This window comes from Pistacia vera, unplaced genomic scaffold, assembly GCF_008641045.1.
Source record: "Pistacia vera cultivar Batoury unplaced genomic scaffold, PisVer_v2 Contig121, whole genome shotgun sequence".
NCBI classification, from domain to species: Eukaryota; Viridiplantae; Streptophyta; class Magnoliopsida; order Sapindales; family Anacardiaceae; genus Pistacia; species Pistacia vera.
The window spans coordinates 2124645-2139598 of record NW_022195260.1 but is presented as its reverse complement, the minus strand read 5'-3'; the positions used below and the strand labels follow the sequence as shown (position 1 = coordinate 2139598).

Below are 14954 nucleotides of genomic sequence, written 5' to 3'. Positions count from 1 at the left end.
TTAGCTGTTTCAATAAAATAAAAAAAATTCTTAAAATGATAAGAATCTCAACACACATACATTGTTTATATATAGATGAAAAACATGTAAATTAGTGGATGTTCTAATTGAACTCACCATTTAGTGACAACAACAGGATCTGGGCCAGAGGAGTCTTGGTCATTGACTTCAAGAATCTCAACCATTTGTTCAATAGAGAGATTAAACTCAATAGCTTTACAGAATTCTTCAAACTCCACATCTATAACATCAGATTCTCCAGCTTTTCCATTAGTCTTGCCATTGTCATGGTCTTGCTTGGCCTTGTTTAGAGATTGCTCCACATCATGTGTTTTGTTTTCAACTTTCTACTTCCTTGTCATCACTCTCTCTTCATCAGCAGATGCATGAAAGTGTGGCCTTGTTTTGTGAACCTTAATATTTACAAAACATTCCAACAAACAAAACAAAACATCATCAACCCAACAAACTAAATGGTGTGTCCAACCACCAGCACCGTGTGGGTCTCATCACAGTCGGCGTTCGTCTCATCCAGCAAGAAAGATGTTGGAATTAGTAGTTTTTCCAGCACATTTGATCCATCCTTCTTCACTAACCTCTTCCTAGGCTCCAGTACCTACAAATAAAGCAATCACACATAAAAACCAAGAAAAATAATTAAAAAAAAAAAAGGCAAAGAGAAATTGAGAAAACTTAAGGCTCTCTGATTCAGTTCAGACGTGGAGAAGCAAAAACAACGACGACTCCTCTTTTAGCCTATTGGAAGCGTTTGTATTTGAATGTGAATGCCAAGCGTCTGTGTTTATGCGAAATTAATGTGAATGAGAATGTTAAGAATCAGTGTTTATATGAAGAGACTAACTCCAATCTTTATATCATTTTACGTAGACTTTTGTAATGCCAATTCTAGTGAATGTGAAGGGACTATCACGTTTGAAGCGTTTGTGAATCTGAATGTGAATGTGAATGGTTTGTTTTTATGTGAAAATTAATCAAATTTTAAATAGACCTTTGTATGCCCCAATTACATGATGTCACGTGTCCAACAATATTCCACCATGTCAAAATAAAGGAATTGTGGAGCTTCAAAATGACAATCACATAACCTATGCCTCAGCTTTATATTAATATATAGATTAAAGCATGTGAGTTAACCATGGGGTTTTCGAAAATACATTGAAAGGTAAACTATTTACCCTAATTCTAAATCTTCAATCGGATCGTCATCCAAATGCTTTTCGGGTTTCCATCTAGTCGATTCAATTACAAATTGGATTTTAGGCACGCAGGCCAGATAAAATAGATAATTAAATAAAATAAATTATGACATTCCATTTAATAAAAGAATATTACAAACCATTTGCATATTTTTGAAAAATAAATTGCACCCGTGATCAACCCTGTAATCCAACATTCATCCATCACATAGACAAATGTTAATCTATTCATACTAAATAAAATAAACAATTATTTAAAGGCATGATTATAAACTCTCTCTCTCTCTCTCTCTCTCTCTCTCTCTCTCTCTCTCTCTCTATATATATATATATATATATATATATATATATGCATGTGGTAATTTTATTAAAAATTTGGTACATGCAACAATTACACAATTTAAGGAATTATTGATTTTCTTATTTAATCAATTATCATAATTTCAAGAAAATTCAAAAATGCCATGTATGATATAGAAAAATGGGTTTGATAATCATTTTATGACACAAATGATTTTTTATAAAATAATAATTTCTATGACATATTATCATTTCAAAAATGGGTTATGTCATTTTGCATCATCAATTTTGAATCAGTTCAAAAACAAATTATTACGTTTCAAAAATATAATAATTTATGTCCTACAATGATGTATTATATGATAATTTAATCAAATTAAATATCATGCATATAATTCATAATAATTTATCATATGAATTAATAATCCATAACTTTATGCCATCATATTTTTCCACCACTAAACACTTGCAACATTTGCACATTATTTATACATAATACATTTTAAACAAATTAAAGGATATATCATTTAGCATGTCAAGCAAAAACAAATTTAATCAAAGTCATGAAAATAAACATGCATAATTATTTCTTAAATAAATCATGTGCGCATACATCATGGAACACCTTCCAAAACATTTTTCAAACAAGATATGAATGAAATAAAAATTAATGGCAAGGATTTATTTATGGGTAAATGTTATGCAAAGAAAACTGTAAGTAATTGATCTACCATACGCAGCGGGAAAAAACAAAAATTCAATCGGTAAATCAATTACCTTTCTTTGCCAAGATCTGAGTATAGATTATACTGTTTACATGTTTATAAACAAAATCTGTATAAAGTAAATTCATTCAAGGATTAGAATACTTACGTACGTTTAGAGGCCCCTCCAAATATCTCTGACTTCGGACACGAACCTGTTCACCAGCTACTGTTCACGGTTACTGTTTGCGATTACTGTTCACCGTCTACTGTTCACGTGATTTTTCGCCAATCAATCCAAAGTAGGATCGCACTCACTGAAGTCCACACGAAGATAATCCGAAGAACCCTTGATTATTTTGCTAGAACAATCAAGGGCTTCAAGAATCAAGCAAGAAGAACAAGAAAAGTTTTTTTCTTGAGAGAGAGAGATAGGGTGGCTAGGGTTTTAATTGAATGAATAATTCCTTAATGTTTTAATTTTAAGTTGCACTTATATAGTGCAACATTAAAACCCTATTCCACTTAGGAATAGTCATGGGCTCCAACCCTAGTTCACCCTTGCAACCAAACATACCCTTTATGGTATTTTAATTAATTAATTATTATTATAATTAAAATCAATTAATATATAATAATATATTAACATTCAATTAATAATAATAATTCATTTAAATATAAATACATAGATATATTTAAATATAATCTCACTAATTTAATTTTAATATTAAAATTAAATACAGGCAACAACTTGAGCCAATTTAATTGCACTGTGAGGTTACCAAAATACCCTTTTGTCCTGAAATACGAAAATACTCTTCTCACAAATTGATTCTTAAATTATATTCTAAGTGTGTGACCCGTAGGCTCTTTATCATATTGCTAGTGAGTAGTATCGCGATTAACACCAATTAATCGTCTCACTACACACAGACCAAGATTGGCCCGTAGCAAGGCATCATGGCCACCTGATAGATTCTAATTCAGCAAAACCGCAGCTTGTCAATGGTATGGTTACCGTGCAATCAAATCCTTTCATCAACTGTTATCTCATCGAGACTAAGGTAAAGAAATAGTGTCAACCTCAGATATCCTCGATATGTTTATATTCAGTTACTAGACCAATGACAGGAGAATATTAAATTGGATTGAGCATCAACTCAATTCCATTGTGGCCATAGATTTAGTGTCATTGCCATTTACTGCATTACCCAGTGAGTTAACTTCTCCTGTACCCAAGAGTGATGAATCCTTTGTTGATCCACCATAGTCTCGATACACTTCTCAATATAGCCAATCACTACTGTATTGATAACTCTGAATAGAACTACATTGGGCTAGTGTCAAACTACACCAATTGGTGCACAAGGCGCTCCGGTGATCTCAAGTCTAAGGATCACATGCACCACCATCCGTTAGATGATTTATTCCATAGACACTAGGGTTACAATCCATATGGAATCCTCTGGTGGGTCTGTCCAGTGAACTTGCCTCTAGCAAGCACCCATGCATTGCACCAGATTGTTGGCAAACAACCTTGACAAGTGAGATCAGTCACTGCCTTTCGACAAGGTCGTTCAACACTATGATAGTCTTACCGTATTATCCGTGTCCTTGGTTAGAATAATACTGAGGCTACGAACATTTCTAGAATGGCCACCATATGTGATCATAGGGTTCTCACTATTAAGATTTGAAACACTTGATACCTTCGTCACAGTTCTACCATCCTAAGGACATATATCAATACATATAATATGATTTACGTGATATAGTAGAATATGCCTTTTATTGATAAATAAACATTTATTACAGAGTCAATTTTATAATAATTAATTGGCTCTAGCGCACATACTCTAACAATCTCCCACTTGCACTATAGTCAATCATTCATGTATTTAATACCGAATGACCATAAGTGTTTTTCATGCTTCTACTACTACAGAGGCTTCATCAGTGGATCGGCGAGATTGTCATCAGTATGCACTTTACTAATCTGTACATCTTTCCTCTCAACCATTTCTCTGATGAGATGAAAACGTCTAAGTATGTGTCTGGATTTCTGGTGAGACCGTGGTTCCTTTGCTTAAGCAATTGCTCCATTGTTGTCACAATAGACATCTATCGGATCAACAATCGTGGAAGCCACACCAAGTTTGGTGATGAACTTCTTAATCCAGACTACCTCTTTGGCCGCATCGAATAATGCAATAAACTCAGCCTCTATTGTAGAGTCCGCTATAGTGCTTTGCTTAGAGCTCTTCCAGCTCACTACACCCCCATTGAGACAAAATACAAACCCTGATTGTGATCGATAATCATTTTTATCAGTTTGGAAACTAGCATCACTGTCTCCTCTTACAGTGAGCTCATCTTCCCCTCCATAAACCAAGAACATGTCCTTAGTCCTCTTCAAGTACTTATGGATGTTCTTGATAGCTATCCAGTGACGCTCACCTGGATCCGATTGATATCTACTATAAGTGTTTAACGCACATGAGTTATCAATCCGAGTACATAACATGGCACACATGATGGATCCAATTGCTAACGCATATGGGATCCTCTTCATTCTATCTCTCTCATCGTGTGTTTTAGGACACATATCCTTAGAGAGATAGACACCATGTGACATCGGAAGAAATCTCTTCTTGGATTCTTCCATACTGAATCTCTTCAGTACCTTATCAATGTATGTACTCTGACTTAGGCCAAGCAACCTACATGATCTATCTCAATAGATCTTTATTCCGAGGATGTAGGCTGCTTCTTCTAAGTCTTTCATGGAGAAGCAGCCTACATCTTCGTTCTTGATAAAACCGAATTCTTTTACGGCTTTATCAAAACGAATGATCTAGCTCCTTGAAGCTTGCTTGAGTCCATAAATGGATCTCTGCAACTTGCATACCTTTTCAGCTTGCCATCAAGATTGAAACCATCGGGTTATGTCATATACACATCCTCTTCAAGGTTTCCGTTCAGGAAAGCCATTTTGACATCCATTTACCAAATCTCATAATCATGATATGCAACAATCGCAAGCATAATCCAGATGGATTTAATCATGGCAACCGGCGAAAAGGTTTCCTCATAGTCAATACCATGAATTTGTTTGAAACCTTTGGCAACCGGTCGTGCTTTATAAGTGTACACCTTGCCATCCATGTCAGTCTTCTTCTTGAAGACCCATTTACACCATATGGGTTTTACGCCTTCAGGTGGTTCCACTAGAGACCATACTTGGTTCTGGTACATGGAGTCCATCTCAGAGTTCATGGCTTCAAGCCATTTCATAGAATCTGGATCTGATATAACGTCTTCGTAGGTTATAGGTTCATCGTCTTGGTAGACAAATACGTCACCATGTTAAGTCACGAGATAACCGTATCTCTCAGGCTCATGGCATACTCTCCCAGATCTACATCGCTCCTGTGCTACTTGAGATGGTTCACTTTGATCCACAAGTTGTGGAGTAACCTCCTCCCGATGTTCAACCATTGCTTGTGGCACATCTTCTCGTCCTTCGTCTAGTGTATCTTGTAGCTCTAGAACTTCATCGAGTTCTACTTTTCTCCCACTAGTACATCTTAGAAAAAAATTCCTTTTCTAGGAAGACACCAGTACGAGCAACAAAAATTTTGCGCTCTTCTAGATGGTAGAAATAGTATCCTTTGGTCTCTTTAGGATACCCCACAAATATACATTTGTAGGATTTTGGGCCTAGCTTGTTCGAAGTCAATTTCTTGACATAAGCTTCGCAACCCCTAATCCTTAGATAAGACAAATTGGGCTTTTGCCCATTCCATAGTTCAAATGGAGTCTTGTTTACAGACTTTGACGGCACATGGTTTAAAAAGTGAGTTGCAGTCTCTAGGGCATAACCCTAGAATGATGCAGGTAAATCACTAAAACTCATCATGGACCTAACCATGTCAAGTAAGGTCATATTCCTCCTTTCAGACACTCCATTGTGTTGAGGTGTATAGGGAGGGGTGAGTTGTGATACTATCCCACATTCCTTCAGGTATTCAGAAAACCCTAAGCTTAAGTATTCACCTCCTCGATCCGACCGAAGAGCTTTAATACTTTTGCCCAACATATTTTGTAGTTCATTCCTAAATTCTTTGAACTTATTAAAGACTTCAGATTTATGTCTCATGAGGTAGACATAACCACATCTACTGAAATAATCAGTAAATGTGATGAAGTAGGAATATCCACCTCTGGCTTCAACTGTTAATGGACCACATACATCATTATGGATGATGTCTAATAGTTCAATAGCCCTTTCACTTTGTCCTGTAAAAGGTGACTTGGTCATCTTGCCTAAAAGGCATGACTCGTATACCTCAAATAACTAGAAGTCAAAAGGGTCCAAAACTCCATCCCTTTAAAGTTTTGCAATGCGAGTCTGATTAACATGACCCAGTCTACAATGCCAGAGGTACGTATGGTTTTGTTCGCTATGTTTAGCTTTCTTAGTTTCAACGTTGAGAATATCCTTATTGTTCAAATCAAGAACATATAATCCGTTATATAACCTTGAAATTCCAAATAGAATACCATTCAAACTAAAGGACAACAATCCATTAGAAATCTCAAAATGATATCCTATATTATCCAAAGCAGATACTGAAATAATGTTTCTAGAAATCGTAGGTACAAAATAACAGTCTTTGAGTTCTAATAATAAGCCCGAAGGCATAGACAAACAATAAGTTCCTACAGCTAATGCAGCCACATGTGCACCATTTCCAACTCGTAGGTCCACTTCTCCCTTGGCTTGCAATCTACTCTACCTTAGTCCCTGCATATCAGTACAAATGTGAGTACCACATCTTGTGTCAATGACCAAAGATGTTGAATGAGATAAGTTAATCTCAATCATAAACATACCTGAAGTCGAAGCATCTAACTTCTTCTTATTTGTGAGGAAAACCTTGCAGTGCTTCTTCTAGTGGCAAGGCTTGCCACAATAGAAGCAGACTACCTTCCTACCTTTCCCAATGCCACTCGCAGGCTTAAGAGCATCATGTCCTTTAGGCTTGGGCTTGGGATTGGCCTTGGCCTTGGCCTTTCCCTTGCCTTTACCCTTACCCTTTCCTTTACTGGCAGTTACTAGTAAAACAAGCTTAGACTTCTTCAAGTCCTGCTCTGCAGTCCTTAGCATTTTCAAAAGCTCCGACAGGGTTTTCACCATAGCGTTCATATTGAAGTTCATTATGAACGGTGCATAAAAGTTAGGCAAGGATTGCAGAATTAAATCCACTTGTAATTCTGCATCCAACTCAAACCCCAAAGTCTCAAGCCTCTCCATGTGCTCGATCATTTTAAGCACATAAAGGCCAACTTGGGCTCCCTCAGTCAGGCGACTTCCAAACAGTGCTTCTGACACCTAATACCTCTCATGTCGAGCATTCCCTTCGTAAATGGCAGCAGCATCCATATTCTCATGCTGCTTTTGCAGCACTGGTGTCATCGATGCTAACATCAAGCATTGAACGCCATCAGCATCATCAAGGAACTTTTGATAAGTATCCTTTACTTCCTGAGTGGCATTAGGATCAGGCTCAGCCATGTATGGCTTATCAAGGATATACAATTTCTTTTCGGACTTAAGTATAATATGAAGATTACGATACAAATCCGAGAAATTGGATCCATCCAACCTGTTTTCTTTCTCGATTATCGGTCGCAGGTTCATAATGCTCATTTTTAAGTGAATCTACAATTCAGAAAAGTAAAGTCAATATAATCTTTATTATTTCTTAATATGGTCTTTTATTAAAAAACACTCCCACTATTTTCCTCAAGCCAATAGCCCTCACTATTAACTCGGGAAAGCCCATTGGCTTTCCTAATGGACTAAGATCCCATCTGGCCCATTTCAAACCTTCGTTGTGGCGAACAAGCCAAAATAGGTTAATTAGGTAGGCCAACAAACTTAATCCACACCAGTTGATAGCTCCCACTACCAACCTCAAATGTGAAGTAAGCCAACAAGCCAATCACACAATCCAATCAAATGTGAAATAAGCCAACAAGCCAATCACATAATCCAACGCCCTAGCCATCGTCCTCAAGTGTGATTCCCATTATAAGTAAAGTGGACACTACACGTCGCCACATACACTCAACATGTGTACTTCTCTACTATGCCGATGACGTGTTTATCAACCTTCACTATGGCGAACAAGCAAAACTGTCATTTTAAGTCGACCCATCATCATTAAGGAAAACTCCAATGAATTTTAACCTCCCACTAATAGAAGTGTACCCTTCGCTGTGGCGAACAAGGTTTCGACGAACAGTGGTTTGATTAAAACCATGGTGATGGAAGGCATACGTGACTTAATGTATCTTATTTGAGGGTTTTTATTTAATGTCTCACCAGATTATTATCTTTGTTAGAATGTCATTGTTTGGCATGTTATTGAACATTTAACCTTAGCATGCATTCTAAACAAAATAAAACGTGTCGGTACATGGCCTACTAAAACCGATTTCCTCGAGCCTAGAGGAATCGATGGGTCAACCTAGGGTTTAAAATGAATCTTGGATCTTCAAGTTATTCCTCTTCATAGCTCCTTCGTTTCTTCTTCACAATCATTACAAATAATTTTATAATAAAAAACCTATTCTAATTTACATCAATAAAATAGAAACCTCACGTTACATACGAGGGGAGTGAGACGAGGAGAAGAAATACATGGAGATTTAAGTGAGAGAAGCAAGACACACAAGTCCTATTTGTTTATAAAAATTACAAACAAACCCAATAAACAATAAACAATAGGTCTAAGGCTCATGTACCGAGCACCATGCAATTATCAAACAAGAACATTGCATACATTCAAAAACAATCAATTTTTGAATTGGGTGGGTTGAATTATCAAGTTACCACCTTAAACGTACAGAATAAATATTGGCTTTAAAGGTTCAAAAACTGTAATTTAGCCCCTGTGCGAAAAATGGAAAGCAAAAACGAAATAGTATGTTTCTTGTCGCGGCGAAGAAATTCTTCGCCCTGGCGAAGTTCATGCACACATGGTCGCTGCGATGAAGTTTTATTTTGCCCGGGGACCGTGAACTTCCAGAAAACACAAATGGTTCCAGAGAATTTTATGTCACGGTGAAGTTTTATTTCTCTGTGGCTAGATCTACTTTTCTAGAATTTCGCCGCGGCCAGATTCACTTTTTGCATCTCGCCGCTGCGAAGTGTTGTTTCGCCGTGGCTAACACTGTAAAACAGTGAATCAGGCACAATAACGTCTTTTCCAATTTTTCACATAATGACACGGATCCAAATCAAATCGAATGCTTAAACGTTTGACTAGGATACCAACCAATCAATACACATTCAATCAACTCATTATTTAATCAACTAATTAATTAAGACATTCAACATACATATTTTTTCTAGATTTAAAAAAACACTTCAAATCATGCAATAACATGTTATCAAACAAATATATATTTGTTTGATAACATGTTATTGCATGTATATATACATGTTATCAAACATCAATTAAACAATATAATCTAATACCCGAGACTCTGATACCACTGTAAGTAATTGATCTACCATACGCAGCGAGAAAAACAAAAATTCAATCGGTAAATCAATTACCTTTCTTTGCCAAGATCCGAGTATAGATTATACTGTTAACATGTTTATAAACAAAATCTGTATAAAGTAAATCCATTCAAGGATTAAAATACTTAAGTACGTTTGGAGGCTCCTCCGAATATCTCTAACTTCGGACACGAACACTGTTCACAGGCTATTGTTCACGGTTATTGTTTGGGATTACTGTTCACTGTCTACTATTCACGGTTACTGTTCACGTGATTTTTTGCCAATCGATCCAAAGTAGGATCACACTCACTGAAGTCCACACAAAGATAATTCGAAGAACCCTTGATTACTTTGCTAGAACAATCAAGGGCTTCAAATATCAAGAAAGAAGAACAATAAAAGTTTTCTTCTTGAGAGAGAGAGATAGGGTGGCTAGGGTTTTAATTGAACGAATAATTCCTTAATGTTTTAATTTTAAGTTGCACTTACATAGTGCAACAATTAAAACCCTATTCCACTTAGGAATAGCCATGGGTTTCAACCCTAGTTCACCCTTGCAACCAAACACACCCTTTATGGTATTTTAATTAATTAATTATTATTATAATTAAAATCAATTAATATATAATAATATATTAACATTCAATTAATAATAATAATTCATTTAAATATATATACATAGATATATTTAAATATAATCTCACTAATTTAATTTTAATATTAAAATTAAATACAGACAACAACCTCAGCATATTTAATTGCCCTATGAAAATACCAAAATACCCTTTCGTCCTAAAAGACGAAAATACCCTTCTCACAAATTGATTCTTAAATTATATTCTAAGTGTGTGACCCGTAGGCTCCTTATCATATTGCCAGTGAGTAGTATCGCGATTAACACCAATTAATTGTCTCACTACACACAGACCAAGATTGGCCCCTAGCAAGGCATCATGGCGACCCGATAGATTCGGATTCAGCGAAACCGCAGCTTGTCAGTGGTATGGTTACCATGCAATCAAATCATTTTATAAACTGTTATCTCATCGAGACTGAGGTACAAAAATAGTGTCAACCTTAGATATCCTCAATATGTTTGTATTCAGTTACTAGACCAATGATAGGAATATTAAATTGGATTAAGCATCAACTCAATCCCACTGTGGCCACAGATTTAGTGTCATTGTCATTTACTGAATTACCCAGTGAGATAACTTCTCCTGTACCCAAGAGTGATGAATCCTTTGTCGATCCACCATAGTCTCGATACACTTCTCAATGTAGCCAATCACTACCGTATTGATAACTCTGAATAGAACTATGTTGGACTAGTGTCAAACTACACTAATTGATGCACAAGGCGCTCTAGTTATCTCAAGTTTAAGGATCACATGCACCACCATCCGTCAAAGGATTTATTCCATAGACACTAGGGTTGTCATCCATATGGAATCCTCTGGTGGGTCTGTCCAGTGAACTTGCCTCTAGCAAGCACCCATGCGTTACACTAGGTTGTTGGCAAACAACCTTGACAAGTGAGATCGGTCAGTGTTTTTCGACAGGGTCGTTCAACACAATGATAGCCTTACAGTATTATCTGTGTCCTTGGTTAGAATAATACTAGGGCTACGAACGTTTCTAGAATGGCCACCATATGTGATTATAGGGTTCTCACTATCAAGATTTGAAACACTTGATACCCTCGTCACGATTCTACCATCTTAAGGACATATATCAATACATATAATATGATTTACGTGATATAGTAGAATATGCCTTTTATTGATAAATAAACATTTATTACAGAGTCAATTTTACAATAACTGAGTGGCTCTAGGGCACCTACTCTAACAAAAACAATGAACATTTTATCATTCTAAATCAAAATAAGCACATACATGTGATCCTTATCACATCTCATGCAACAACTGTCAACCATGGATACATTATCATATCTAAACACATCCAATTACATTAAATCAAGATGAAAAACAATTTTACATGAACAAACAAGGATGGCCGAATCACATGCATGTCTAAAACTTGATCTTTGCTTATAAAATGGACATGCAAGGAGCTTTGGGCTTTGATATAGAGGTGGCAATGGGCCGTACTGGCACATAATTTTTTTGGCATGCCACGAAATTACATGGCCTGTGGGTCATGTGGGTTATGTTGTGGGCTTAGGATTTGGCACGTGGCTCGGCACGGCACGACCCACGAATTTAAAAAAATAAAAATTTTTAAATTTTTTTGAGAAAAGTCTATGTGACACATGGGCCAGCCCACAAAGGCATGGCATGGCACAGCCCATGGCACGATGGGTCGTGAAAATTTTGGCCTAGCACGGCCAACTGCCACCTCTACTCTGATACATAATAAACCAATATTTGTCCTAGTATTTGTTATGTTTTTGGCTTTCATTTGTGCGTTTCACCTTAAGAATATGTTACTTTGAGGTGGTTTTTACCATTTTTCAGGTACATGAGCTTTTGGAATGCATTTGGAATAAATCGTACAAAACGGGTCAAGAATTGGAGATGAAACGTAAAGTTTTGAAGCTTGAAATTCGAATCCTAGAAATTTCCTCAATTGTGAACGTGCTTCAGTATTTGGACCATAACATGAGCTTTGGATCTCGGAATTGGATGATTCTTGTGGCATTAAAAGCTGATTTAAAGATCTACAACTCTTATGTTGATGACTTTGTCAAATTTTGAAGATATCAAGCTCGTTAGAGGAAACTAACAATCGCCACATCAACCATTTTTGTCGCTGCACCGAGCGTCCAGGACCCTTAAATGCACAGATTTTGTTAGTCTTTACCCGATTTTTCCTTTTGTTTTATTCGTAATCATACCCTTAGAAAACCCTAAGCTATAAATATATACTTTTAACACAAGAGGGGATGTGTGTGGAGTTTTTTCTTTTTTAGATGTCTTTACGTTTTTTAGAGTGTGTTCTTAGTGTGAAAAAATTGTGAGTTTTCAACAAGGGACAGAAGGAAAAGGATCAATCTACTTCGATTCCTAGGTGACTTCTTTTCAATTTTATCTTAATTTGTAGTATGATTAGTTTTTCATTCATTGAATTCATTGGTTTGAGTTTAATTATGAGCAGCTAAATATATTATGGGTGTTTAGTTTGACTATCATGATTGTATTGGGTATTTGGTTATCTATTTTAATGAGAGTTTTATATTGTTTTTTGTTTAATTGCTCTTCATGATTTTAATTATAATTTGTTGATTGGCCGACTAATTTTTGTAATTGAAATTGAGAATTAGGGCTCTAGTGATCATCTTGCCTTAATTAAGCTCCATTAAGCAAGAGTTCAAATTGAATACCTGATCAGTGTTTTGATTTGGATGAATGTGTGATTTCCTTGTGCAAATTACGATTAATTAGTTAACAACTTGATCATAGAAGTTAATTAGTTAATTATAAATGGAGAATAAACATGATCATTGGAATTATCTATGGCTTAAGTTGAAAAATTAGAAATCTAAACTTAGGATTTAATTGTTTTATTTGCCAAATATTCCAATACATGATTGAGATGTTAGCTAAATCCCCATTGTCACTCTCATTGATTTAATTCGTATTCAGCCAATTGCATTCGTTAATTTTAATTAATTTATAGTTTTATTTTAAAATTAATCTTATAAATCTTTTGGTTAGAGTGTTTAGGATTTAATTAATTGTTTATTTTGGTTGTTAAAGAAAATAAATAACCAATTTTGACCACTGCAATTCTGTGAGACATCGACCTTGGGAGTATACTTATCACTAGTTATTAGTGATTTGTGCGCTTGCGAGCATTTAATTTGCACATCAAGTCTTTGGCGCCATTGTTGGGGAATTGGCGTTTAAATTCTATATTTGTTTTCTTTGTTTTGTTTGAATTTTGTTCTTTGTTTTTGTTTCGGGTATATGCATGGCCGAAGATCTTTAGAAGGAAACCTTGCACCACCAATTGATAATATTCATAGGATAAGGAATAACTTGTAGAAGTTGGTTGAAGAACATCAACTACATCCCGAGGACATCTTTGAAGAAGCGCCATTACATTCCGAGGACAAAATGGAAAGCTTTGAAGAAACGGAAAGTGTGGAGCCAGCAGGGAACCAAAGGGTGATGAAGGAATATGCAAGGCCAGTCTTTGGGACTGGCACATATTGCATACAATTGGGGGAAGTAGCTAGGAATTATGAGCTGAAAAATATCCATTATAGTATGTTGCCTTCCACGGAGTTCCTAATGAAGACCTTTTGACGTTCATAAGAGATTTTTATGCTGCCGTGCAAACTTTTCCATTGCAAGGACTCAATGAGGATCAATTGAGGATGAGATGTTTTCCTTACACCTTGAAGGATAGAGCTAAAGCTTGGTTTATGACTCTTCAACCTGGTTCATTGACTATAAGGGAGGTGGTTTACAATAAATTCATGGACAAATTTTACTCTCATCAAAAGACGGCCGACTTGAGGACCTATTGTGACGTTTTCTCAAATGGAAGGAGAGCCTTTTTCATGAGGCATGGGATAGATTTAAGTTGCTTCTCATCCAATGTCCTTACCATCATCCTAATTTCTCATAGAAGACTAATAAGCATCGTCAAGATACTTGCTATAAGCATCTCAAACCTCTTCAGTAGCTTCAGGACCAAGCGCCTCCTGTATAGACTCATTAAGGACATACAACTTCTTCTCAGATTTGAGTACAATCCGAAGATTTTATAACAATCCTTGAAGTTGGTACCATCCAGCCTATTTTCCTTTTCGATGATTAATCGCAATGACAGGTTGTTTGAAGTCATTTTGAGATTCTACAAGCACAAAATAAAGCGAGTTAATATCATTTTATAAATTTAATTAATCAAGGTCTTTTAATCAATTAAAGGCTCCCACTATTTCACTCAAGTTCTAATAGCCCCCACTATTAAATTCAGCAAAACCCGTTGGCTTTCCTAGTGGGCCAAGATCCCTTCAATTCCATTTTTAACCTTCGTTGATCAAAAAACCAAAAACGGGTTGATATAGGTAGGCCACAAACTCAATTTATACTAGCTAATGGCACTAACCGCTAATCCTCAAATATAAATTGTGCAAACAAACCAATTACACGATCCAATGGCGCCGACCATTGACCTCAA

At 36.1% G+C, this 14954-nt stretch overlaps 1 protein-coding gene across 1 annotated transcript in view; it reads right to left on the bottom strand.

Annotated features, from left to right (window-relative positions):
• The window catches only part of LOC116113503 (probable disease resistance protein At5g63020), a 44670-nt gene continuing 29716 nt past the window's right edge, over positions 1–14954 (bottom strand). Inside the window, exons 3-5 of the mRNA XM_031399658.1 lie at positions 497–616; positions 118–302; positions 1–4 (exon numbers count right to left, since the gene is read on the bottom strand). Of these exons, the coding sequence (XP_031255518.1) occupies positions 1–4; positions 118–302; positions 497–616 (309 nt within the window). The remainder of the gene's footprint in view (positions 5–117; positions 303–496; positions 617–14954) is intronic.